The following is a 27,117-nucleotide window of genomic DNA, read 5'->3' on the forward strand; positions in this document are numbered from 1 at the left end:
AAATGGCATCTTATGATGATTCACGCCAAAGCCCATCAATCTGACGATATATGCAGTGACCTTACATACCTTGAACTCAGGCACACACTAAGAGATACTGTATCTGATTTACCTCTCGCCTTGAGTGCTCACACCTTGTGATGCAAAGCAGTGTGCACCTGGCCCAGCCACACCTGCTGCATAGCGCAAGGCAATCACATGAATCAGTCAAGTTGGTTACAGCCCGACTAGTTTCCACAGAACTCGAGGTATGTCAGAATTCTTACTCAACCGACCAGGTGTGTGTGTGTGTGTGTGTGTGTGTGTGAGAGAGAGAGAGAAGTGTACGTGTGGGGAGGCACGTGTGCAGGTGGGCCTCCTGGTGCTGTTTTTGGCCTCCCGGCATAGCTGTGACCTCTGTGAGGTGGATCACAGCTCCAGCCCTCCAGCTGGAGAAGGGATGACCTGAGAACTGAACGAACTTAGAGACTCGTCCTCGCGTCCTTGTCTCCTTCCTGCCTGCCTGCTGCTGTGTCCTGATTGGGAGACACGCCGAGCTGGGTCAGCCTGCCTGAGGATGTCAGGCTGGAAGACTCTGTGTTCTCCTTCAGATCACTTCTCAAGAACTTATTCTTGGTTCAATTTTCTTGATTTTCTTTTTTTGCAAACGTTATTTCAGAGTATCTTCTTCACAGCTTTACAAATGTCATATACTGTCTTTCATTTTTTATCTTGCTTTCTCTATCATCTATCATATATGAATTGATACAAATCCAAGCAAACATTTTGTGTATTGTCTGTAAAAATGTACCTGGGTTCATGTTTCCATGTCTGTTTGTTTCATATTTTTGTTAAAATCATTATCAATATCATTTTGAGCAGTAGTATAATCACAAATGTATTAATTCAAACGAACAGCTGAGTGGATTAACTTGTGCCAACGGTATATTCATCTATCTCCTTTAGTCTTTTGAGTCGTATAACTGCGTAAACATATAGAAACAATACACCCCCGAACACAACGGAGCGAGGCTCACACAGACAGACCATCTGTGCCAGAGGTTGCCATACATGTCAGACCTAAAGCAAGCTAACTCGGGCCTCTGTAGCAACATCCGCTACAGCCTGCTGTAAAATAAATGACGTTGTTAGCTGCAGTCTCGCAGGTGAAATGTGCTGCTGCTACAATTATTCTAATGCCAGCATGCCAGAATGCCAGTGCTACCAAATGCTGCTGTCAACCCAGGGGTTTAATTAGTTTGGCACGTGTGCCACTTATAATCACCTGCCATTACCAGTTCTGGCTGCATCTGCTTACACGTCTGTCAGTGGCGGGCAGGCTGTGTGTGTGTCTGTGTGTGTGTGTGTGTGTGAATATGTCGGTGGGTGTGTCGGACAGTGGGTTGGTGAGTGTACATTTTGGCAACACAACACAGCCCTCGACCAATGTGAAATCTAGACACAAAGAGTTCATTAGCACCATTGATGTCACCTATATATTTACAGCATATGCGCATATACTGTCTCCATTTTTAAGTGTATGCAAAATGTCTTCAGTGTTTAATACACTGTCAAGTACAGCCAGGACACTTGTATTAGTGGTACAGACTTGTCAGCAGTCCATCTGTACAGATGCACTCTGAAAGCAGAGGGGAGCAGGGCTTGGTAGTGTCAAACTGCATTGTGAGTAGAGCTACACCTCAGGCTGAATACATCACATTGTGATTTCATGAGAACTGGAAGAGGAGGAAGAAGGAAAAAACTTCAGGGCGGCGAGTGAATCTCGACCCAAAACAGGAGAAATGGAAGTTAAAAGTGAATCGTTCACTCCCCCTGGCGTAGCAGTGGCTACCTCTGGGGCTGGGATAGGATGAGGAGGAGGAGGAGGAGGAGGAGGAGGAGGAAGAACGGGAGGAGAAGAGGAGCCCGCTGGCTCTCACAGTCATGTGACGGCTGAGCTCAATATCTGAAGGATGGACCTCAGGCTGTGTATTTAGCTATCAGGTCATGAGCTTCAGAGTGTGTGTGTGTGTGTGTGTGTGTGTGTGTGTGTGTGTGTGTGTGTGTGTACATGTGGCTTCATACATGTGTGTGTCCCATGTCCCATAGGTGTGTGTGTAGCAGAACACATACACACATTCCCAGTGACGAAACAACGGCTCAGTTCTCCGGAGTCACCTATGTCTGCTGCGATACAATAGCTCTAACTATCCCTATTCTTCGCAGAAAGTTCCCATTTAGCACTAAAACAAGGCTTCAATATTGTGCCGCCTCAAAAACATCTGTCGGGGACTTGTGTGGCTACACTAATTACAAATATCTGCAGTAATCCGGCGCCGATAAGAGAGTCATTACTCCACCAGACATTTATCACTATGGGATTGATGACCCATTTCAGAGGCAGCCTTTGTAGAGGGAAGTGAAATCGCTGATATCCCTTTTATCCTACATCGCTGCTGAAGCCATCCATTCGTCAGGAGGCAAGCTAGTTAGAATTGTAATTAACAGCTATGGACTTTGGCCCTAATAGAATTTTTGCAGGAAACTGCAGATTGACGTAGTAGGGGACAAGGGGGGGGTTGGGTTTGTCTTTCCTTACTAATTGCCACTTGGAGTGGCTGTCTGTCGAGCAGTGCAGCTCCGCGCTCTGTCAAGAAAGTGCCACAGCAGCACCCCAGTTTCTCCAAATGCGGAGTTTTTGTACATTTGTAAATATGTAAGCACAGCCATTAAGAGATGTGCATGCACAGGCACATCGCTTGAATGCGATAATCTGTCAGAGACACAAACGCACATTCATAGGTCAAACATAAAATATGCACTTGCCTGCTCGAATACATAACTTATGGGTTTTTCCTCTGACTCTTTTTCATTCTCAGACACACTAACCCACCCACACAGATGCACACACAGACACACAGAGGAGCAGCAGATGATCACAGTAGGTAAGGACTAAAGGTCTGGCCACCTGCCGGCCACGTCCCGTCTCTGTAGCGGTAATGAACAGAGACAGCTTGGGGACCGCCCTGCGAGCTTGTCCCCCTCCCAGCCTCCCTGCTTCAGGGCAGAGCAGGGGGCCCTGGGGTGACAGGGACGCCAGAGATGTTCCACACACTGACAGGCAGGTCTTACCTGGCCAACCCGCTGTACACGTTGGCCTAGCGACACACACAGGAACACGCACACGCATGCACAGGGGGGGGACAAATGGGGAGACAGCACGTAGACTTACATGCACGACTGCTGTATATGCGTGCACGCTTTAACTGTTCACGTGTTCGTGTACCTACGCATATGCAAAAAAATGAAGAACACACCCACACACGTACACACAAACGCTGACCCGGTGTAATTCCTCCAGCACACGGCTGGTGACAGGAGCAGCTGCGGCCGCTACGGCAGACAGATGAAATTTTCATAACTATCTCCTCCAAGTTCCATCCTCACCTTCAGGATAATTTATGACCTGCCTGCCAGCCTTGAAGAGACAATATGCTTGATATGAAATGAAGTGTTCCAGCGGTGTAGGTTATAATTAACAGAGGAGGGAAGAAAGATGTGTGTGTATATAGAGTGGGAGGTGTGTGCGCGAGGGAGGGGGGTGGACGGGTTGGAGAAAAAGGCAAAAGGATAGAGCATGTGGTGTGGTGTGTGTTTAAAACATGACCTACATTCCTTAAGTTAATTCTGTGATATAGACAGTAAATAGAAACGACCCAAACCTATTAAGTGGCTGTAACAACCTATACATAAAAAACAGTGGTGCAATGTAACTAAGTACATTTACCCAAGTAAATGCCCTTATAGGGTAACTCAACTAATTTTACAAACTATTGCATTGTATAGTACTCGTAAACACGAGTCATGATGGCTGGTTGAAAAATAATTGATCAATCAATACAGTGGAACCAGAATATTACCTTTTTTATTCCACACATTCTTTTCCCTATTCAAAACCTGGCACGTACATTACCCACAATGCAACTTAGCCAAGGAGTGACATCACTGGGGGCACTATCAGATTACATGCACTCCCCAAGACATGTAAACACACGTAGATGTGCAAAAAATTGGTGGAGTTACCCTTTAAGTACAAATTCAGTCTACTTGACACAGAGGCAAAAACTGTCCTTTTAACTCCACTACATTTGTCAGACAGCTTTAGTTACTAGTTACTTTTTTTAAGATCACAGTTGTTCATATCCTTCCTGTCAAATGAAAACCAGGTATTTCAAGGACATTTAGCAGATGATACTGATGTAAAGCAACAAAAAGTAACTTGAAAAATGGTTGATTGTTGAGACTCATCAGTAGATTGTCAAATATTTTGGCGTTGGCAGCTTGGGTCAGACGCCGACCAAAAGTACCAGAATTTGACCACCAGCAATCAACCATCTTTCTCCAAGAAGTTACATTTTTTTGCTTTAAGTACAAGAATGTAAGTTTTATTAGCTAGATTTACTCAAAATACCTGGTTTTCACTTGACAGGAAGGAGATGAATTGTAATCTAAAAAGTAACTAGTAGCTTATGTTGTCAGACAAATGTAGCGGAGTAAAAAGGCCAGTATTTAGTAGAGGATCTATATAGTTCTTCCACCACCGTGCAAAACACATTATAAACCTTCAGAAACATCTGACATACAGATTGCCTGTGTGTTTGTTGAGGCCTGCACTCGGGTAATTGATGTAATCGTCTGTCATGGTTCTACTTGTGCTCATTAGCTCACTTAACCACGCACAAACACTTTTTCACATGTGCAACATTTCAGCACTGAAATCCTAAATTGGCCTCCTAAAATTTTTCAACTTAATGTTTTTAAGGAGAACTGCTATCCAACCGAGAACAAACAGGATTCAGATGAGATAAACTTTAATGACATGTTTTTGGTGAGCACACCCTCCACCAACACATAATGCTTGGTTCTCGCTGTTTGTTTCACATGCCTGCCACACATCCTCACCCAATCATGCTCTATCAGCTCTCTGGGATGTTGGGTTTGACCAGAAAGAATGTCCTGGTTTTTCTGACTACCAATAAAACAGGCCCGAACCCATACACCCTGCCCCTTCTCCTCACCACATTGTCTTTTCCAAACACAAATCTTGTTTCCATATTAAAAAAGGCAGCATTTAATGGGCAACTGTCTCTGCAACAAGTGTGTTTAAAACGTCTGTGGGACTTTTAATGACACTTTTAACTCTCTCTTTCTCCCTTTTCTGTGCCACATTGTGTTGCCAAGCTCTTACTGTGAAATGCATAATTATGAAATGACTGTTTCCATTAAAACCTGTGAGCAATTTAATGCTGTTGTGACTCAGGCAAGGATTACCAGGGTTACTTAACAAAGAGAGAGTGTGATACTGATTCTCGCCAATTGCGAGCCTTCCATTCCCACACCCAACCACAAAACGAGAGAAAGCATGTACCTCAGCAGCTAATTACTGACTTGCTTGAGAAGCAGGCAAGATCGAGGTAAGTGCATATTTACATGGGTAGACCTTGTTTATACAGTAAGTAGAAGGTAAGAAATCAGTCATCTTGTTTAAAGTACATTCCTGCAAGAATAAGATGTACTCTGAAGTACTCAAGTCCAGCCTGGGAGCTAACTAGGATGTGAGGCGATTGCTACGGCAACAGCAGCTGTGAGGCTCTGCTGAGGTCAGGACATGTCATGCATAACTGACTGATTGCTAAACAGGGGCGTTTGCATGAGAGTAGAATTCATAATTTATAATCAAGCACACACATACACACACCTCACAAACACCCAAGCCACAGGCGATCTCGCTGCACGCATGTAACCGGTCTCAGGGACCACACAGACATGTTTTAGATAAAGACAGACAAATTAGACGACAGCGTCTTAGGCTAACCACTGCGCTTGCGCTAATTACAGGCTGGCCAGCGATGAAAGAGACAGATGACATGTACTTATTTGTTTTCTCCTCCAGTGCCCTGAACCAAGTAAACACAGCAATACCAATGACGGCAAAAGTAGGTGGTACAAAGAAAAAGACATGCAGACAACACGGAGCGAGCATGGTTGTGGGATGAGCGTCCCACCCACCACACACAGGTGTCTGCCCACCACTGCAGCGAGCAAGCCCCTGAGGAAAAGAGAAACAATGGCGCAGCCAGCAAAACTTTTGGCTTGCAACCCATGCCAAGGAAAACAGACTGAGCTAGCCCTGTCTCTTCTGCTTGCAAAACAGGCCCGCTGTTGTTGGGGTGATGCAGAGGCAAATGTAGGGCTGCTGTCTGGGAGATCTGATTAACCTGTCACCTCGGGTTGCAACTTACATCTCACAGGCCCTGTTGACAACACGCCCAGACCAACCCACCGCCAACCAGAACGTTGGTTTGTGATGCCAGCCACCACCAACCTTGCAAATTAAACCTGCTTATTAACATCTTGTTGCCACCTTCTCTTTACATTACCCCATAAACCCCCGTTTCCCAAACCCATCCACATAATAACCAGTCAGATTCCAAAGACTGAAAGAAGGTCATGGATTGACACATTGCCTACATTCTAAGATTTCAGAAACCCCACTTGTATAGTGAAAGCTGAACAGATGATGGCTTTGCTAGAGGTCTTTGGGAATCAGTGCCATGCAAACCCTTGATGTATGATGCCACAGCATTCCGCCACAATTTGGCATCTCCATTTCTAGCTTAAACAAGAGTTTAAGGAGGTCATTGGCCACATTAGACAAGGCTGTGGTCTGTCCATCTTTATTGTAGACACGACACTGACAATCTTTCCAACTCCCATCTGGGACAGGGGACCTCCATTGTCTCCAAACTCCCTGTCCCACCCCACTGCAGAACTCGGGGCGGGGTCTGTCGGGGGTAACACAAAGGAAATGTCACCACTCCTAGAATGAAGTGCCAACCAACGAAGGTCTCTCTCCCCCTTTATCTCTGTCTCTATGCATCTCCACAGGGGTTGCAACTGGTAGCTGACATCACTGGTGGGGTCATCCCCGGCTGGGCACAGCCTCAGCTCTCTGGCCCCCGCTGGCCTTTGGTGACCCTTGGTTTTGATGACAGACTGGGCCTTTTGTGTAGGGGCGCCCTGTCCAGGTGAGGACAAGAGGGGACGACAATGGCAGGAAACATAAAGCCGGTGGAGGCTGGGAGTCGGACCTACAGGGTCATGGGTCAAGATGGACAGCTGAGTGATGAGTGCAGCTGTGGACACGTGGACCTCCTTCTCTGTCCTTTAGCTCTGCTTGCCATGTCAGCTGATGTTGCCTTTGTCTTGGGATAAAGACCTCACTAACTCTCAACAAGTTGGAGAAAAGTAATAAACACAGGCAACAGATGTACGACGTCACATTTTCTGAGTGTGCAGCTTTAATAGAGACACCCGAACCTGTACGGTATGAGTCAATTTGTAGTCTTGTCAGAAGGGGTGCTGGACATGCCTAGAATTAGTTTAAACTTTGATATAGTTGCTATTCAAATGAAAAATGTCAGTTAAAACACTACTTGACATAAAAAGAATAAAGGGAAATACACAACTACTTTACCAGTCGTCCCTTCATATAAAACCACGCTGCTGCAAAATTGTAGAGTTTTTCAGTGACAACATTTTTAGCACTTGCCACCTTCTCTGCCCTCTTTAATCTGAGGAGGAGGAGGTCTATTTTAAATGTTGTAATGAATTACTGCTCAAGCCTATTAAACAATGAACAGATGCATGCCTACAAACTACAGTGATTCACACACTCTGAGCTGTCCAACTGTTTCCGATGCCAAAGGTCAATGGCTGCCTACTCTCCTACCGGCACACACTGAGAGATGGGAGGACAGGGTTTGCCAGTCATTCAGGAACCCTGCTTTGGGTTATAAACACCTCCGCCTGTCTCCCCTCTTCCTTTCTCCTCCGCAGAGGTGAGCTGGGTTTGCACTCTGTTAATCTTTCACTACGGGCCCGCTTGCTTTTACACTGGCCCGCTGGAGAACAGAGGAGGGGAATGAAAGAGGGGTAGTAAAGGACGAGAGTGGATAAAAGAGCAGGAAGAAAAAGCCACAGAGAGGGCCAGATGGGCACCTTCACAGTCCATTTATCAAACCCAATGTGGCCCTCCCCTCCCCTCCCCGCTGCTCTCATGTCCTAAACCCCCATGTAATTCTGTAATGATTTTCATTATCATATAATGACCTTACAAAGCCTACAGCAGTTTGCATGGTCAGTACAAAACTCGCAGCTGTTCCCTTCAGTGTTTGCTCGCCGTCTGTGACAAAGCTTTTTTTTTCTGTTGGTCAGAGAAGTGACCTCTAGGATCTGGAAGGTCATCCAGGGGTCACCTCATCCAGGGGGTACAAAGCTATCCAAACTGTAATAATACAGATTCAAGATAGCATCACACCAAGTCACAAGAAAACTGTTGGATTTTGCGTGTATCTAACCCCGGTGTTTGTCAAACAAAGAACCTTCTTCACCTGTATTTGCAAGATCTATGCATTCACAAAAGCTAATAACTCTCCTTTCAAGTTTTTTGAATCTCTACAGTTCTGGTGCCACTGAGATATGCCATTTCCCATCCTAATAGACCTGTTCCCTGGAGGTTGTGCTTTTCTCTTCAATCTGCACTTCCTGTGTGGCATACACAACTCCTCTGCTACGGTACAGTCACCCACCCACATAATAATCCATCTATTTTCAGGGCCCTCACGGGGCATTTACCAAAGGGACACGGAGGGCGGCATCTATCAAAGAATTCACCATGTGCATCTGGAAAACCCAGTTACCAGAAAAGCTCATAAGAATAAAAAAGCTCTCATAACTTCGTTGGCTCGGAGTGAATGAATGGACTGCTCCTGCTAGCGGGGCGAGCAGAAGCATCACTCACTCTGAGTGCCCATAAGTCACTTGCGAAGAACCACTGGTCACCAGGTCCAATTTCTCTTTCTTTCCTTCTTGCTGGTGCTAAAAACGCCCTGGAGGCAGAAAATGGCAGCTAGCAGGTCCACGTTCCAGCGCAGAGAGTGCTGCTTTAACTGGTGTTTAAGAAACAAAAGTCAGCGAGAAACTTAATCAATCAGTGCTGGTTGTTTATGTTTATGTGCCCCTAGCAAGAGTCATCAATCACGCTTTTTCTTTTCCTTTTTTCCGTCCTTTTGCGAGCGTTATGTGCTGAATGGGAACCATGGAAACAAAAGGCGGTATTATGATAAAAGCCTGCCTGTTGCATATTGTGTGAAAACCTAATTAGGGTGCCTGTGAAAAAAGGCAGCAAAATGAATCAGCAAATTAATTTCAAAAATCCTCTTTTGTTGAGTGCTTTTTTATGAAAATAAATTAAGGTTTGAATACATCTGGTGTAAGTGAACTAAATTCTGGAGTATACTTCACTTCATCTCTTAGTGGTATGCATGAAGTAATATAAAGTTTTTCTACCTCTACAAAGAGCTAGCAAGGCAATCCTTAACCCTCATCAACACTAGATCTCTAATCAGGACCAGCACGTCCCACTTAACATTGCACATAGCCATGTGTTTAGTTTTGTGTAAATGAGATCTGTTGACAGCCACTTGACAGGATGACCCCTAGTTTTCTTGTAAGTGGGGGCACTGGGGGGGTGGGGGTCGGTTAGGGATAGGCATTTAATGTGTGTAAAGGGAAGAGGAGGTATCAGGAGCAGCTGGAGTTCAAACATATTGTGTGGGATGCTTGCCCTCCTCCAAAACTAATCTAATCAGTCTTTCACTGCTGATAGAGTAAGCGTCTGTCTGCCCTGTCGACAAGGACCGAGCATTTCCTGTCCTGGTCTCAGATACTGGTTGTCAGGATCTAAGGGTGGGCTGAGCTGGGTTCGGACGTGGTTAGAAGATGGTAACATTGCATTGTGGGTGGTTGGGGGACAGGGGTGGTGTGCTGATATTAGGTTGGGTGTGTGTGTGGCGAGATGTTTTCTAGCTTTCAGCACCTGCAGTTGGAATGCACTATCAGAGCAGGCCCTACATCGGAGTTGTGAGGCGGTGGGCGTCGACACCGCAAAGCAAGGTGTGTGGAAACAGCCTGTTTACAAGACTCATCTGGATGGGGCATAGCCAAGGGTCAACCAGGGGGGACTCAAAACAGAGGGGCGCCACGGAGCGATGAGGGCAACAACACCGCAGGAAGTGAACATATATCTTTCAAAAGAAAAGATGTTGCTTTCAGGAATTTGTAGTCCATGGATTCTGCCCCCCGGCTCTTTTGCTCTCTCTAGGCTCTGGATCATGTCAGGTCTAAAGTGTGCGTATTTGAGTACTCGTGTGTTTGTGTGACACCGAGGTCAAACCTGTCGATAAAGACAATAAGCAGTGAAACAAATGTAGATGCAGGTCTAGCATAAATGCATGCCAGTGTTTGTGTGTGTCCCGACTGGTGTTGACGGGGAGGGTGACGGAGAGAATGAACAGCTAAAATAACACTGTTGTGTGTGTTTGTGTGTGTGTGTGTGTGTGTGTGTGTGTGAGGCCCTTCTTTATCTGAATGAATGGCCAGTGTTTCTAATCCGTGCTCTCCCTGCCCTTATCTGGAAGGGAAGGAAGTGCCCGGGCTTATCCAAGACACACGTGTCGTTGTGATAGCTGTGAAAGCTGCCAGGCCCAAGGACCACAAACAAACACAAAATACGCTGCAGCATATCTGTGGAATTCACATCAGCTCTTTAGAAGAAACAATTGACAATTCACACTAAATAAAAGTGGGATTAAGGTGAAGATGTATGCTTATTTTGCAGTTTCAGTGATGACTGAATCAAGTGAGCAAAATTAGCTATTATGCTAGGTTGTAACGTGTCCTTGTATATTATCATGTCCTTCCAAGCAACATGCATTTGTCAGAGTTTTGGTTGTTTGTCATTTTCCTAAAGGGCGCAGTTCAGGATTTAAGGGGATGTAGAGGGCTATATTAGCAGCTGCATTGTCATGTTTCTACGGAAGCCTGGAATGGACAAACCACCACTATATTTTTTTGCATTTTTAGCGTCCACCAAAGGTGAGGCTGAGGTGAGGGGTATTTGGTTGTTTGCAATCTGCAACCTCTCAGCTAGATGCTACTTGATCCTACAAACTGGATCTTTAATGGGTGATCCTCATACAACTTGACAATTTTCTGAGTAGCACACAGCACCATGAATGGACACATGTTGCCTTTTAAGATTACATTCTTAAATATTAAGCAGAATAGCTCAGAATACCAGTGCTTATGCCTTAAACAGTGTTGTACTTTACCTGTCTCACACATTCTGTCAGGGATTTATTTTTCAGGGACCAACTGAAGGAACAAAGTCGGTGGTACATTGTGTTACCTGTCTCTCCATGTCTGCCTTTGCTGGTGTCTGTCTGTCAGGGCAGACAGCAGGGTTTCTGCCATCTCCCTCCTCCCCTCCTCGGCCCGGCCCTCGTCCTCCACCGACGCCAGGAAGAGCATCGTCTGAAAGAGAGAATCAGGAGTAAAAATTAAGTACGGGAATGAAACTGGACAACTGGAAAAACACGTAATCACAGAAAAACTCAACCCTATCTTCATTTATTGCAACTTCCTTGAGTGAATACAAAAGAAAACGGTCTTCTTTAAAGAGCGACTAGAACGATATTGATTGGTTCACCGCCCACTACATCTGTGAGTAAGACACATCAAAACCTGTCCCCATCAAATCTCCCACTAAATATTAAACTGTGTGGAATCGAGTGGAAAGTCTACCTGAAGCGATTCCCCCCATCCTTGAGCCTCCATCCTCAGTTTTGAAATTTCACAGTACTGAGCCAAGACTCCATTATAACATCCCTGGGACGGCGACATACAGTAAGTCTAGTATAAAGTCAGTTTCACATCAGAGGATGGGCAAATTACACCCAATATTAGAGTGTGAGTCAATTAATCACGTCCTGCACAGCACAGTGTAATGTGTGAGTATCCCCCTGTTGAACATGAATTACAGGCCGGCTTAAAGTGTGACGTGGCACATCAGTGCTAATCTGAGACATCCTGGCAAACCTTCGCCTCCGAGTCCTCCGCAGCCTCTAAGCTGGTTGAGAGGGAGTCAAATGAAAAAGGATCTGGCAGCCCAAATTAAATGCAGCGCTGTCAGCCACACTCAAATCCCTCTTTCTCCCTCTTCTTCTCTACCCTTCACAGACTCTCTCCCTCTCTGAATATCCTTAAATGTCTTCCCCCCTCCTTCTCCCTGCCTCTGAGAAGTGATGGATCTGTAACTCTGACTGACTCTGACGCCTTGTTAAGAACAGTCTCTTCCTGTCACATCCACCAGTAAAGCGCGTTCATTTCTTCCCATTACCAGTCACTCGCCTCCTCAGTCATCCAACCCTCTTTTCAAAAAACCCACAATGTAAGGGAACCTTCATTTCTTCTCCTCTCCCCTTTTTTAATCCCTTCCTGACAATCCACCTGTCTGTCTTATTTCATGTACAGATAGGCTTGATTGTCTGTGTGTGTATTTCCACAGGAGAGGAGTGTGATTTGCAGGCGGAGTAATATGCTTACTTCCTCCACACCACGCAGGACAGGTGTCAAAACACGCGGCGGCGTGTGACTGATTACAGCTGACTCGGAGAGGACACCAAAGATTGCGGTGACCAGGAGGAAGCGACACTGGCTGTACTCCCTATGGAAACTGTACCTTTCGGTTTGGATCAAACCTTGTCCTCGTGGGGATGAGTGTCAGGCTACGAAAGTGCCAGAAAGTGCATTCAGACTGTATCATCATCTCAGGTAGTTGACGTCAAATTGCCTCGCTGGCCATGTAGCGCAGTTTCAGTGTTTCAAGCACGGTGCTGAAGAGCCTGCGATCTGTGGCTGATCTAGAACCAGCTCTGACATGATTCTGAGTCCGCTTCAACTCATCCCAAACCCAGCCTGGGAACAGAATTGAGTAGTGAAAAAGAAAAGACAATGCAATAAAATTAGCCAATGAAAGCTAACCTGACGCCCCAGATGGTTTGTTGCATATTACTATATGGAAAAATGAGGCTAGACACTGTTTGGAAAAGGACAGACACGTACCATCGAACCATCAATCTATTACCGTCTATCAAGGGCTGACCTCAACCAATCAGATTAACACTAGGAGAGCCGGACAAACAGCGGAGACCACCAGTTCTGATATACCTGACACAATAGCAGCATCAACGCTAACCTCTTGAGGAGCCACCACTCCAACGGTTGCTTCGCTCACTGGTTGTTACACCTAAACATCCCCTGTAGCTGCCACTAGTTCCTCAAAGAACCCTGATTGGTCCAAACCGCTGTAGTCTGAACACACGCACAACTCGGAGCCTGGTGAGATGGATTTGCCAGACGCATCAAAATGATCACACGCTCTTCCGGATCTTGCTGCCTCTCAAGGTACACTAAGGGCTATATGGTTCAGTAACTGTCCATCAAGTTGCGTACTTTGCTGCGTATCATCGCCCATGAATTGTTTGCCGATGAATGGAAAAAAAACATGAGCCAACGTCACCAACACAGACTCTAAAGCCTGCTGACACATTAAAATCTACTCACCTTTTCCATTAGACGTGTTAAGCACACAGGTGACAACTTTTGCCTTGGCAGAGTGTTTACATTTGGCGGGGGTGTATGCAAAAGCCTCTCTTTGTGTTTGTTCTAGGATCATTTGTGAGTAAAGGTGTGCCTCTAATAATGTGAATGTGTGTTGCCGAGCCTCCAACCGAAGAAAAATGTGTGCATGTGTGTTTATGTGCTACGTGAGTGTGTGCGTAAGATCTTGTGTTTAGAAGACCAGGTGCTGATAGAGGCCTTCGTGTTTAGCCACAGGTTGATCCCCGGGCCATGTAATGGTCGAGCCAAGCCTCGGTCAGCCACGGCAAGACCACAACCCTTTATCTCTGGGCCTGTGCTAGCACTAATCAGCCCCCTCTTTCCTTCTATTTACCCCTTGATGACAGTAGCTATCCTCAGCCTCCACCTCTCTCAGTCTGACGCTTACCACAGATGTCCCCCTGACCCAGGCTACACCAAGAGGTGAACAAGAGGACGAGGAGGTCCTGGGTACCTCCATCCCTGGTCCCCAGATCCCAAACTCAACCCTGTCTATTTTACTATACACAGGCATAAACATTTCCGGGCCTGTGCAGAAGCAGGGTAGGTAAACAAACACACAGCCAGGCTGAGGTGATGTTATGGTTGGTGGAGAGCTGGAGTGATGATAGCGTTCCAAGCGAGGGCTGGCTGGAGGGCAGCCTGAGGCGGCTCACTAACACCTCGAGCCAGGACTGTATCTTAACACCAACAAGCATCTGTCTATTCCATCACACGGCAACTTGTCACTCATTCAACACAGAATAATGGAACGGGAAGATTGTTTGTTGCTGCACACGGTGCAATATGGTGTACAACCCTCAAAACTTCACAGAGTAGCTGTCACGGGTCACGTAATAGCTAAGAAGTGCTCCAAGCAGGGAAGGTTAAAAAAAGATGCATGCAGAACCGAAGGTTTACACTCCATAAACCAGAGCTACTAGCTGACCACCGGAGTGTCTGAGAAACTGTTAACACCCCGTGAAATGCTTTAGAGGACTTTAGACGAGGACTTTCAGGGGACCCAGAGCACTCTTAAGCTCACTGGCACTCTCTTATATGGGAAACATTTTATGTCTGCCGGCCACAAAAACTAAAAATCCCCACTTTTTTTTTTTTTTTTAACTATTTCAACAGACACGGGTGATTGCATGACGAGAATAGACCATCCAAACGATGGGTGGTTACCTAAGAAGGTAGGTGGTAAACGCAGCCACCAGCAACACCAAACACTCCCGAAGGTTTTTGATTGGTGGCTGCTGTTACTTTTGCCACCACGGTGCCTCCGCTTCGCCTCTGTCTGTCAGACCGGCAACCTCAATGCCTGTCTCCCTGCCACTAGCATGTGTAACACTCAGCAACAAGCCAGCAGATTCTCCTGTTTCTGGGTGCCAACACGTCTGTGTGCCCATATGGAGGCAGGCATGGCCCTAAATAGTCATCTATCCTCCCGTTTGCGACTGTTGAGCCACCGCTGGGGGCTTTAACTCATAGTGATGGCATGCAAGCACTTAATACCACTACAATATCAGTTCTAAATAATAAAAACTATATATTTACCTCATTAAGGTGCAGTAACCTTTTATCCATGGACCAATTGTGTGATTGTCTGAAACGCACCGAAATGGACTTCATTCTGCAGTGTGTATTGTTTTAGATCAAAATCCTCCATTTTTTTTCTATTACCTCTGTCATGGCAACTTTATCTTCTGGGTGGCAATTTCCGATATCTCATGTGATGAAAAGAAGTAAATGTTTCTGTTTATTATTTCTGGGTATTACCAGATTGCATTACATTTATTCAGCTGACACTTTTATCCAAAGCAATTTACAATAAGTGCATTCAACTGCGTGGATACAACCCCCGAAACTGCAAGACTCATGCGCGTAACATCAGCGTCATTAAATATGCCGAACTGCGTCAAGTGCTACACGTAGCAACGATAAGAGATGAAGAAAGAGTTTCTTCGTTATGTTTTGTTTTCTTATTGCAAAACTCTAAAAGATCATCAAGGCGTAAACCTGGTCCCAAAGAAGATGATTCAGAGTTTTGGTGGTTTCCATGATAGACATCCGTTTAAAGATAGATTTACTTCTGAGAATAACACCAGGTAGTGTCACAATACTGGAATTTTTTATCGTGGATTGTGGTGAAAATAGTTGCCACCATGTTTAACACCATGGGGAAAAACTGACACAACATTTGGTGGAAGATAATTGTATATTCGTATCAAAAGATGAACATAACAACGCTTGTATACTTTGTGTGAAGCACAACATCATCTTCAGTTAATGTCAATAACACAAGATTTATTAAACGTCAGAGATTTTAGCTTTTCTAAAAACCCCTTTTGTCAGTCTTGCCTTTTCCTGTCATTCCTCCCTACCGCTTCTTCCTTTCACTCTCCTACATGGCGAGCATATTAGCCAGGTATCTCAGGCTTTAAGATTTAACCCTTTTTCCCCAAATCCTCAGACACTCCACTGACATTTGCCAGGCTCGGCTCAAGCTCAGCTGCTCTGACATCTGATTTCATAGGCCTTGGGAGTGGGAGTTTGGCAGACTCTTAGATGCCTCCATCTCCCTCTCCCCTCTAATACAAGAAACCAATATCACTTTGACCGCTGGTGGAAAAAGGCATCAGGCACCTTGCTCGGGGTAATGGATAGCTTCTGCTCACTGATATAAACATCTAGGGAGCTGTGATCCTGCCAGGGCCAGCTCCAGTCTGGACAAGGGATCTGTGTGTGTTCGCTGCACGCCACCGCCGAGTTACTTAACTCTCCACCGGTGGAAAAATTATATTAGCCCAGGAAGAAATAAGGCCAGACCACATTCACTTTTCTGTGACATCACACTTTAAGTCATATAAAGTGTGTGTGTGCACGTATGTCGGTGTATATTTCTTATTCCTGCTGTCACATGATTACAGGTGGCTCAAAATTGAGGCATATCTGAAATTAAATTTGTCCAGTTTCCAATATGTAAGATTGGTTGATGATGTGTGTGTGTGTGTGCATACGTGTGTGCATACGTGTGTGTGTGTGCATACGTGTGTGTGTGCATACGTGTGTGTGTGAGTGTGTGGAGGGGAAGAGCGATAGGATGTCAACACTGCTGGTTAGGGTTTTCACCAAGACTTTGAAGCACCACAGACTTTGATATTATCATAGAGGAACCGGTAAAGACAAAGTTCTATAAAAAGGTCATCTCAAGAAAGTTTTTCTCTTGTGTGTGTGTGTGTGTGTGTGTGTGTGTGTGTGTGTGTGTGTGTGTGTGTGTGTGTGTGTCTTTTAAATTATCGGTGCCACCTTGAGCAGTTCTTGCAACTGAAACTTACAAAAGCTTGAGTTTAGGGGACTGTTGTAACACTTCTTTGCAGAAACAAATAATTTTAACATCAGGGAAAGTTAAGTTTCTTCTACACAATACTGTATGTCACCAATGTTACCTAATAAAGTGAACGTAACATCACATTTTAGAAATTCTGGAATGATCTTTAAAACATTTCCATCAAGCCTACCTAGATGTTTCTACGACGAAACAAGAAACTTCAAATTTAAGATACCAACAGATTCCTAGCTTTACTCATAGTGTGTATGTGTGTATTTGTCGGTGTGTATGTGAGTGTGTTCTCGCAGTCTCCGTGGTGAAAGAAGCAAAGGCCTTTTCTGCCAGATTGACCCTTGCGGGGTCGCGGGCACCATCAATTATGTCAGCCAGTAAAATGGCCTTTGCAACACACAGCAGATTATATGGAGTGTAAAACATTAGAAAAATGTGTCTGAAACATCAGAGTAACATGTTTGAAGTGACAATGGGTTGGGGGGGGGCAGAGACACTCCCTAGAAAGGGAAGAACCCTGACAAGTGATTTTGTTTGAAGGCATTGTAACACACTCAAGTGGGCAGGGACGCTTTCTATGGCCCCAACGGCAGTCCATCTTCTGGGCAGAATACAAGCGGGATGGAAGGACATATGCTTTCCACAGGGTCAAATGAAGCAGAACTCACAGGCTTTTGTGGGGCTCCCTTTTGGTGACGAGAAGAAAAGGCAAATCTGTTGTTGGGTTGTAGTCCAATAGGCCCACAAATATCTCATAAAAACTCACCGGCCTGTTTCCTTGGGAGGCTTTTGTCTCCCTCTCATGATAAGGAGTGTGGATCCATTCGGCCTTAATGGCTAAACCACATAGTTCTCAGTCTGAATGAGCTCTCCAGCAGGCTGGGACGGGACGCACACACACACACACACACACACACACACACACACTTGTGCAAACTCCTCACTGGCTTGGCAAGAATGCCTCATCCATCCATCACAAGAAAGCTTTGAGAGGCGCTTTGACTAATTCAGGACAATGAAGACAGAGCTGGACAGAGATGTTTGCGATGAGCGTGACACTCAAGCACCTTCTGCTCTGTTAAAACCCCTTTACTCTCTTTCAGTATATGAAAGCTGAGTCGAGATTCTACCTAGATAGCAGATTGTGATCAGCACCTCACTCTCCTGCCAGTAAAAAGCTTTTTGCTGACTGGGGCCAAAGCCAGCCTTTATAAGCCCCGGAGTTACAGTGTAACACACACTGCACCATACTTCAGGTCTTCAAAAATGCTAAACCAATAAAAAGGGTTTCCATCCATCCAGACACGCTCGCCGAGAGGAATTTTGTTTGAGAGGGGGAATATGCCTGCAGGGGCTGAAATGTGCCGCTAACAAAGTTTTGATTGACTACAAGAAGTCTGAAGTGCAGTGATTCCTCAATTTTTTTGCATCTGGCTGGAAGACGCGGAGCTGCTGCTGCTTCTGTGAAACTAAACAGGCCCCCATATATGTCTAGTCTGACATCAAATCTGAATTACCAAGAGAGCTACGGTGAAAAAGAATGACTATGTCTCAAGTAGAAAAAAAGATTAGCATCTCCACGGTTGCAAGTTCTCGACCCGAAAAGTTTACTTCATCGAATGCCATGAGGTCTGTGCAATATTAGCCATAAACATCGCTGGGTTTTATGGATAAACCTGGGAGTTTAAGACATGTTTGTTTGTGATATTGTTTCAGATTTGATTTACGACAGATGAATCACGTGCTGAGGTTAAAACTACTCATCACTCGGTAATCAGTACGTTTTCTGTTGCACCATTCCACCTCAATTCCTTCAAAGCGTTCACAGTAGTGCGTTTAATCTGCTGCTTCCCCGTAGCTCTGTTGTGATTAAACTGGCAGCTTTAAACACTCTCTCCACACTCTGCAGCTATACGGTAATAGACAACGGAGCACAACATGACGCAGCTACATATAACTGGATTATGGACTTACATTGTCTATAAGATACCATCTACTTCAATCTGCCAGACAAAAAAAAAGTTACATATGCTGGCAGTTTTTGTGCTTACTGTATTGTCGGTAAAAGCAGCACATGCTCTAAATATAATACCACTGTGGAGTATATTGATATAACCTAATTAATTAAAGTGAATTAAAAGTGCACTTTGGATTGAGTTGTGCATCGTGTACCTAATTATTACATTGTATCTTGACATCAGAAAGTCTGAACTTCTTTTCAAGACATATTTAGTTTCATATTGTTTGTATTCGGGGTTTAATCTTTCCACAAATAAAAAAAGTCCCCTGATTGTTACGCTGTTCAGCGGCCAACTCTGGCAAAACCGTTGCGCGTTGATTTACATGCTCTATGAGATGACGTCTGCTTCAATCTGGCACAAAGAAAAAGAGACGTTCCTGCAGTTTTTTATGCTTAACGTCTGTTTGACAAAACTGACATATGCTCTGAATAGAATTCCACTCTCGAGTAATATTGATATGACCTAATTACCTTACAGGACTTAAGAGTGAAAACAGTGCACTTCAGATTGAATTACATGATGTACTTGATTATTGCAATGGATCAAAAGTCTGTATCACATTATATCTTGACTTCATGAAGTTCAAACTTCTTCTCAAGACATCTATATTTTCTTTTCTTCCAACAAATCAAATCCGCTAATGTTCAGAGTCCAACTACTGCTGCAAAGTGCTGCGTGTTGAAACTTTTCATGAGCATTTAAACACAAGCCCCTGAGGGTGTTTCAATTAATCTGTAGTACATTACCATTCTAAAAACAAGATGGATTGATAAAGGAACAGAAAAGACATATTTTACAGTCTCATATATTCTCTGGCAAATTATCATTCATAGTCGATGGGTAAAAAACCATATCCAAACACTGATATGGTGTCACTGCTGGCTGCTTCTACTAGCTGCTGGCTATCTCTAATAGTTATCATTAAAAGAGCAATGATTATGTTATAGCTGCTCGAGTCTTTACACCGTATACTTTGTCCCCCACTGTTGTGTTATGTATGTGTGTTATATGTGCGATCGCTCCCCACCAAGGGAGGCTGATGAGAGCGGCTAAAGGGTGTTTATGAGACTGTTAGCCGGGAAAGGATGCCGCCCTGCAGCTCTCGCCCAAATAAAAGAGCCATTTATTACATCCAACATGACCCTCTCATTACACACAAATAGGAATTAATGAGCGCTATATCGGGCGCTCCCAGCGGAGCGAGGCGGGGCCCGCTAAAGGACTAGCGTTAATTACATTGTCCTACATCTCACCCATTTAACACCACCCATCGGATCGCTCCATCTGCAAAGGGGAAGGATAGGAGGGTGGAAGCGACGCGCTTACCTGGAAGGATGGCCGCTCACAGCTCGAGAATCAGCTCGATATCTGTGAAAACACAAGTTACACCTGCTCCTCTTTTCTTTTCTGGCCTCCCTGCGAACTGCCCACACATATATTACTGCATGTGTACTTACAATTGAATTGCTAATTGAAAATGTTATGAGATAGTGGGGTTTCCACTTTTTCGTGACAGCCTTGGTCTCAATTTCATCCCTTTTGTGCATCTTTTCCACTGCTTAAGAGAAATATTTTCATCTCACCAACTTTATTCACCCTCAGATATGGGACAGTGCCATGAATTGCTTCAACTTTGAGTCGTAATAACCACAGTTCAACTATACAATGGTTGCTTAAAAAGTAATTTAAATGCCTCGAATGAAATACTTGGAGAGTCGTCGGAAAGCCGATTTAATGTTCGAAACTACTCCATCGTTGAGGTGTGGCTTCCAGTGTTTGGATCTCATCAGTTAAAATTGGTGAGTAAAGACATAACTGAGAAGACTGAGGGTCAGAACTACAAACACAGACTCTGGGTTGTAGAAAAGAAGGGATCTTCCTTTCAGGCTTCACATGGGAGAGAATCTTCTTCACCAGAAAACACACGCCCCAGGTTTGATCTCTGTTGGTTTATCCTCTTCATACTGTACATGCCCCGATTTGAAAGGCGCACAAACAAAAGAAAACAAAGGCGTGGAACTTTCCCAGAATGCTCCCAGGACTTGTACTTCCTCCTCACTGTACTCACATCCCCGTGTTTACAGCATCATCTTTTTCATTTTCTCTCCGCTTTACCTTCTCCAATTCCGACTTGAATCTTCGCCGTTGTCTCTCTATTCCCCTCACCTCTGAAAAACACCACACCCGCCCTTTTTTTCTTCCACCTGTTCCGCCTCCCTGAACCTCCTCCGCCTCCGCCCCCCCGAAACAAAGCGATACAATCATCATCGACAATCTTTTCCCATATTTACTCCTTTTCTTTGCGTTTCGTCAAGCGACTCAGACAATTTTACACCGTCTTCCCATCAGGACCGGCCCCGTTCTCTGCGCTCATTGTTTTCCAACGGAGGCTTTATGTACTTAAAACCCTCAACACGATAACTGCTCCAGCGATTTTGAAGAATTAGCGAGGTGCCGAGGTATTAAGCGGTTCGTATTTTGCTTTGCTAGTTTCGCGAATCAAACGAAAAGCTGATTATGGATCAAATTAACACAGCGTTGGAGACGTTGTGCCTGAGGCTTCCTCGGAGATGAGAAGATTAGAAGTGTCACTCGGTGATAGAGTGATGTCTGACTTTGAGGCTTTTGGCCTTTTTTGTTTATTTTGTGCGTCTCTCTCGAAGGTTTTTGACCTCGATGTCAGAAAAATGGTTGCCTTTTTTCACTCACTTAGTGCCTTGAAACGGTATTTTCTAATTAAGTTTGAGGGTGGGATTTTTTTTTTTATTGTTCACTTTGAGGATCTATAGTTTGGGATGAGCTGCTTTTCATGTTCATTAATCTGCTTTAATTTATTGTTTCACTATGTGTGGGCGATATGAAGCCATCTGAGACTGTGACTGTGATTAAGGGGGGGGGGGGGCTGCGCAAATAAATGTGTAATTAATTTGAGCTGACACGCAGGTAAACAATAACACGGATAAAAAACCGCAGCAGCCGATGAGGATCCGGCTTCAGATTCAAATGACTTTAATAAAAAAGTGTGCGCACATGTTTCAAAGTATGAGGTCTCTATTTTTGTTCCCCTCTGGCTTGTGGAGCTCGGTGCCACATCTCACACCGTGAGATGTGGTATTGCTATTTCTGAGCTTGATATATTGAAGAAGCGACAGACAAGCTCTGGCCATGTATCCGACGCACAGTGAGATTAATACTGCACTTAAAACTAGCACTCATCGAGGAGGATTTTAAGTTATTTTTCTTTGCTTTCAACGACAAATCAGTGTGTTTTCGTGCGTCTCTCTCTTTTTATTTGACTCCACCACTTTGACACGACCGCCTGCGAGAGTAAACAATTACACCTGGATCAAAGTGGAGGAATAATTATATATCAAGCGATGGTTAGTGGTGATGTCTCCAGTCAGCTATGAGAGGGGCGGGCTTTGCTACGAGATGCTCTGAAATCTCCCTTTCATCTTTTTATACTTTTCTCCCCCATCGAGGCACTTTTTTCGACACAGACAAACACACACACACACACACTCCTTCCTCACATCCTTCTCCGTGTTGGTATGACACAGGGAAAAAAAAAAAAAAAGCCGGGCCCTGCAGCCAACCCCGCCGTCCGCACTGAATGCGATTAAGCTGAGCAGTGATTAATCTGGGCTGCCCCATAATTCCTCTTTACCACTTTAATGGATGTTATCTCCCCTCCTCTGAAGGCTTATCTTGCTGATCGAGGCCAAGGATGAGGAGAGGGAGAGGAAGAGGAGGGGGTGGCTATGGGTGGTGGTGGTGGTGTTGGTGGGAGGGATTCAAACTAAATCCAGACAGAGGTAAGTAAATGAATAAGTAAGTAAATAAGTAAGTAAATAAATAAATGCGGGGATTGAGGGAGCTGCTAAGCGGATAAGGCAGATCAGTCTCTGTAAAGTGCTCATTTGTCTTCTAAGAAGACGAGACAAGCCGCCTTCAAAGCCTGCTGATACAGTAAAAACACTGTCAACATCACAATTCACAGACAAACAAAATAAATTATCCAAGCCGCTGTCAATAAAACTCCCCGCCCCCTCATTGTAAAGATGAGGTGTACCCCACACTGCAGCTGACAGCGATGGGTACAAAGACAAAAAAAACAAAAAAACAAACCAAAAAAAACAGTGGGGGTTTTTCGATGAGCTCATTTTCTCTCATGACGTAAAAAAACAATGGCGCACTGTCGTTATTAATGTACTGTTTCCACACTGTTACATGAAGTCAATGACGAAAGTTATTCTGACACATTCCGAATCCAGTCATCCACAACCGCGAAACAAGTTAGCTCAGGTCGACCGCTGGAATGAAAACTCTCTGCACCTCGGCTTTTTTTTTTTTTTTTTGTTTTTAGGACACTCCGTTACATCCTGTGATTGAGAAATAATTACCCACATACATAAGGAATGGTTTTTAATCATTTTCGATGAGAAAGTGCTGCATGAGGAATTGTCCTAAAGAGGAGAAGATGACTTGATGTGATAGTGATACATATTAAAACACGAGGAGCTTTGACAGGAATTATGATTGGCGGCCGTGTGTGCATCTCCCTTCGTGCACATTTCGAAAGTCAACTTTTATTCTACTGAGTATCCAAAAGCAATTGAATAGAGTGGTGATGCAATATTCAACCCAGATTCCTGTGGTTCTTTTCTCTCTCCGTGTTGCAGGAGTCAAATTCAGAATGACTACATATCTACAAACACAAAAACATTTTGAATTTGTACTCAATTGAACCCAGGTCAAAAAAAAGATTTTCAAATCACTGCAACTAATGATAATCATTGTCAAGTAATCTGTTGATCATTTTGTTGATTCAAATGTTTTAGAAAATGACAAAAAATGTTGATCATTGTTTACCAAAGCCCAGGATACATCCTTAAATGTCTTGTTTCATCCAAAAACCAAAGACATTCAGTTTATCGTGACAGAAAAATAAGTAAATTAGAAAATATTCATATTCAAGAAGCTGAAATCTGAGAATTATGAACAGATTTATCTGTTGTAAAATACAGAAAAGAGTTGGAGGTTAATTTAAAGATGAACCAATCGTTTGTTTGGTTAATCGAAACGGAGCTCTAATTGCATTCTTTTTATTTCATTATTGTGGTTTACACAGCGTCCAAACACTTTTGGATTTGGGGCTTAAAAATAAATCCACGAAAGGAGATAAAAATAAAAAATTCAGCTGCAGCAGTAGTCTCCGTTTCAAACTGTTATATGAGCCATAAAAGCCCTCACTACAAAGTTTTATTCAAACTTTCCCTAAACGGACACCTGGACACACACAAACACACACTCTGTATTAAGTGTATGTGGTGTCCTTGTGCTTTTGTCCCTCCGTGTCTGTGTCTGTGTAAATAAATGCGTACGTGAGGCGACAACTGAGAAGTGACAGGGTTAAATCTCTCCGTAGCTCTCTCTCTCTCTCTCTCTCTTTTTTTTTTTTGTTCACCTCCGCTTCGGCTTACAGCGATGTTGCAGCGAGATTCTGTCATAGACAAACCTCTGTGGGATTCCATTCACTACTAGTGTACATCTTTAGGTACAAAGCTGCGGGCTGCATTGGCTCCAGGTAACATAAACGCTCCCTTCAAGCCACCGCGTATCTGCCCATGAAAATTCTCTAAAGGGGTTTAAGCATTTACGCAGAACACTATCAGGCAGTGCCGAAAATTCAGCTTACCCTGTTGAATAGGGACTTCAAAGAGAATTGCAAATACCTTTGCACCGCTACATTTTCTCCCTTCTCTCCCTCTCTCTCTCTCTGTCTGTCTCTCTCTCTCTCCGTCTCTTCCCGCTTCTTTTCATTTTATATTTCCAAACACAAGCTGCTGCGCGATGTAAAATGTATTATCAGCCATATATTTCCTCTTTAAATGAATAATAACAATAATCTTTGAGTAATTTCTTTTTTTACGCGGCGCCGTCTAAATAGGGCAAAGCAAAGCGAGCTAATATTGAGCCGCGGGTAAACAAGGCCGCGCAATAATGAACGCGTGGATTAGGCCTCTAGTCTAAGTTGTGCGATAAGGAGAAAACAGCTGCTGCTATCCAGGTAACGGCACGTATTGACTGTCAATGAAGGATAAAACTACTGCGCCGCTGCACATTTTACTTCTTTCACTCACAGTGCGGACACCGCTGCGCACACACACACGGACACCAAAACACACACACACACACACACTCACTGTATTTATGCGTAAGAACCACAAAGAATTGGAATATAATATATGTATAAGCCTATTTGCACAGTACAGAGCTTAAAATGCAAAACAATGTGCTGCATAAACACAGTGCGATTTAATGTAAGAGATAATAAATGGCTCCATAATGAGCAATATAAATGGTCTTTAAACAGTTTACTGCTTAGTTCACACTTATAATTAATCTGGGTTCCATGTGTGCATATAAAGTGGGTATAAAACTCTGCCCGACTGCGCGAGTAAAACGGGCCACGCGAAAAAGAGAAAAATGACTGCTGGTAAACATCTGCAACATGATTCAGCTGTGGCCTCTAGCTTTTTCGAAATACGCTGCCTCTTTTTTTTTTTTTTTTTCTCTTCTTCCCCTCAGCGCAAGACCGGCACGGCGAGCTCTCCAAATAATACATTACAAAAAATTGCTCCCTGAAATTATTTACGGCGAAGCGCACAACAGAAACCATAACATTTATAATGTTTTACAAAGCCATCAAATAAGTGGAGAGGGGATTAATTGCCCCGGCCCGACCTTAAAATAATTATTGTGAGCGGTGCAACTCTAAACTCCAATGAAATTGATACACTTTGATAATTAGATTCTTGGCACTGACCCGCTGAAGTCAATAAAGGTTATTAAGGCCAATTGCTGTCTAAACGCATTACGGGCAGGGTAAACTGTCCGTCGGAGGCCCCTGCTACTCCAGCGCCAATATGATAATCCATTCTCCGTCCTGGGGGTTTCTTCTCTAGCGCCTGTGTCTCCACTCTGCCATACAAAACCAGATTGGATTCGCTTAACCTTTCCAGGACTTTGATCAAATGAGCTCACACAGCAATAACATTTACATTGACCCCCCGCTCCTCCTCCCCAACACACACGAGCCCTCTCTATTCTTTTTTCCTGTACCTCCTCCTCTCCCCCCCGCCTTCCTCTCTGTGTCTCTCTCTACACACTCTCCCCTACAGTTCACTACCCTCCGCATCCCTCCCCTCCACGGCCACTCCTCACACACGCTAGGTCAATAACCTAATCAGCTATCGATGGCGACCGGGGCCAGGCTGTGTATGATTGCAGTGCAGCCCTCCTCAGCAGCCCAGATTGTTTCCGAAGACAGTTATTAAAGTGAGGGGAGAAGATGAAGTGGTCACTAAGCGCATCCCCGCGCGTACACACGCGCATGCGTGCAAAAAGTCCGCCTCTATTACGAATCAGACGAGGTAAATTTTGTCACACAATGAGGAAAAAAAAAAGAAAACAAAGTGTGTGTGTGTGTGTGTGTGTGTGTTTGCGTGTGTGACCAAACCATCGGGAAAACAGGGAGTGACAGGCTGGGTGAACGGAGTAGAGGAAGACGTGGCCCCGATACCACTTCCTGTTTTGTACATCTTGAAGTATACAAATGTATTCAACTGAGTGGATCCCATTTATTATGAAAGTAGATTAATTTCCTTGATATGTGTTGAAAAGATTTCCATCTACAAGGCTCGTTCTGCTGTCAAATGAGGGAGAAAGTGTGAGGAGGAGACACAGAGAGATGTGGCGAGACAGAGGGAGCGAGAGAGGGAGAGAACAAGAGAAAGAAAAAACATAAAGAGAGAGAGAGAGAGAGAGAGAGAGGGAGATGGAGAGAGTCGGAGAGAGGGAGAGGGAGACGGAGTGCATTGAAATCTCTTTGCATCCGCGGCGGCTTTTGAAGTTGTGAGATGAGCAGCCACAGAAGTCAGGAAAGTGACAAATTAGGGGAAAAGCTGTACTTTGCAAGCAGAGCTGCTAAATCAATTAAAGTCATGCCAAGCGCATACATTAACATCAATGGCGCACACACACACACACACACACACACACACACACACTGTCTCGCACAAACACACACACGCAGGACAGGAGGAAAAAAAAAAGGGGGAGATGTGCTCGTGGGCTCGTCGCTGTCGCTTCTCCCCCACAGTGAAAAGAGGAAAGATAAGAAAAAAAATACCACACCGGTATTTA

General features: G+C 44.4%; 1 protein-coding gene across 3 annotated transcripts in view; it reads right to left on the reverse strand.

The window, feature by feature from the left end:
* Nucleotides 1–27,117, reverse strand: part of fto (FTO alpha-ketoglutarate dependent dioxygenase) — a 126,606-nt gene that overhangs the window by 58,134 nt on the left and 41,355 nt on the right. For all 3 annotated transcript variants that reach the window (XR_003983910.1, XR_003983909.1, XM_030415366.1), the window contains one exon: nt 11,291–11,415. Coding sequence is in view for 1 of the 3 variants with exons in the window: in XM_030415366.1 (XP_030271226.1) it covers nt 11,291–11,415 (125 nt within the window). In the remaining 2 variants the exon portion in view is untranslated. The remainder of the gene's footprint in view (nt 1–11,290; nt 11,416–27,117) is intronic.

Source organism: Sparus aurata, chromosome 4 (genome assembly GCF_900880675.1).
Source record: "Sparus aurata chromosome 4, fSpaAur1.1, whole genome shotgun sequence".
In the NCBI taxonomy this organism is placed as follows: domain Eukaryota; kingdom Metazoa; phylum Chordata; class Actinopteri; order Spariformes; family Sparidae; genus Sparus; species Sparus aurata.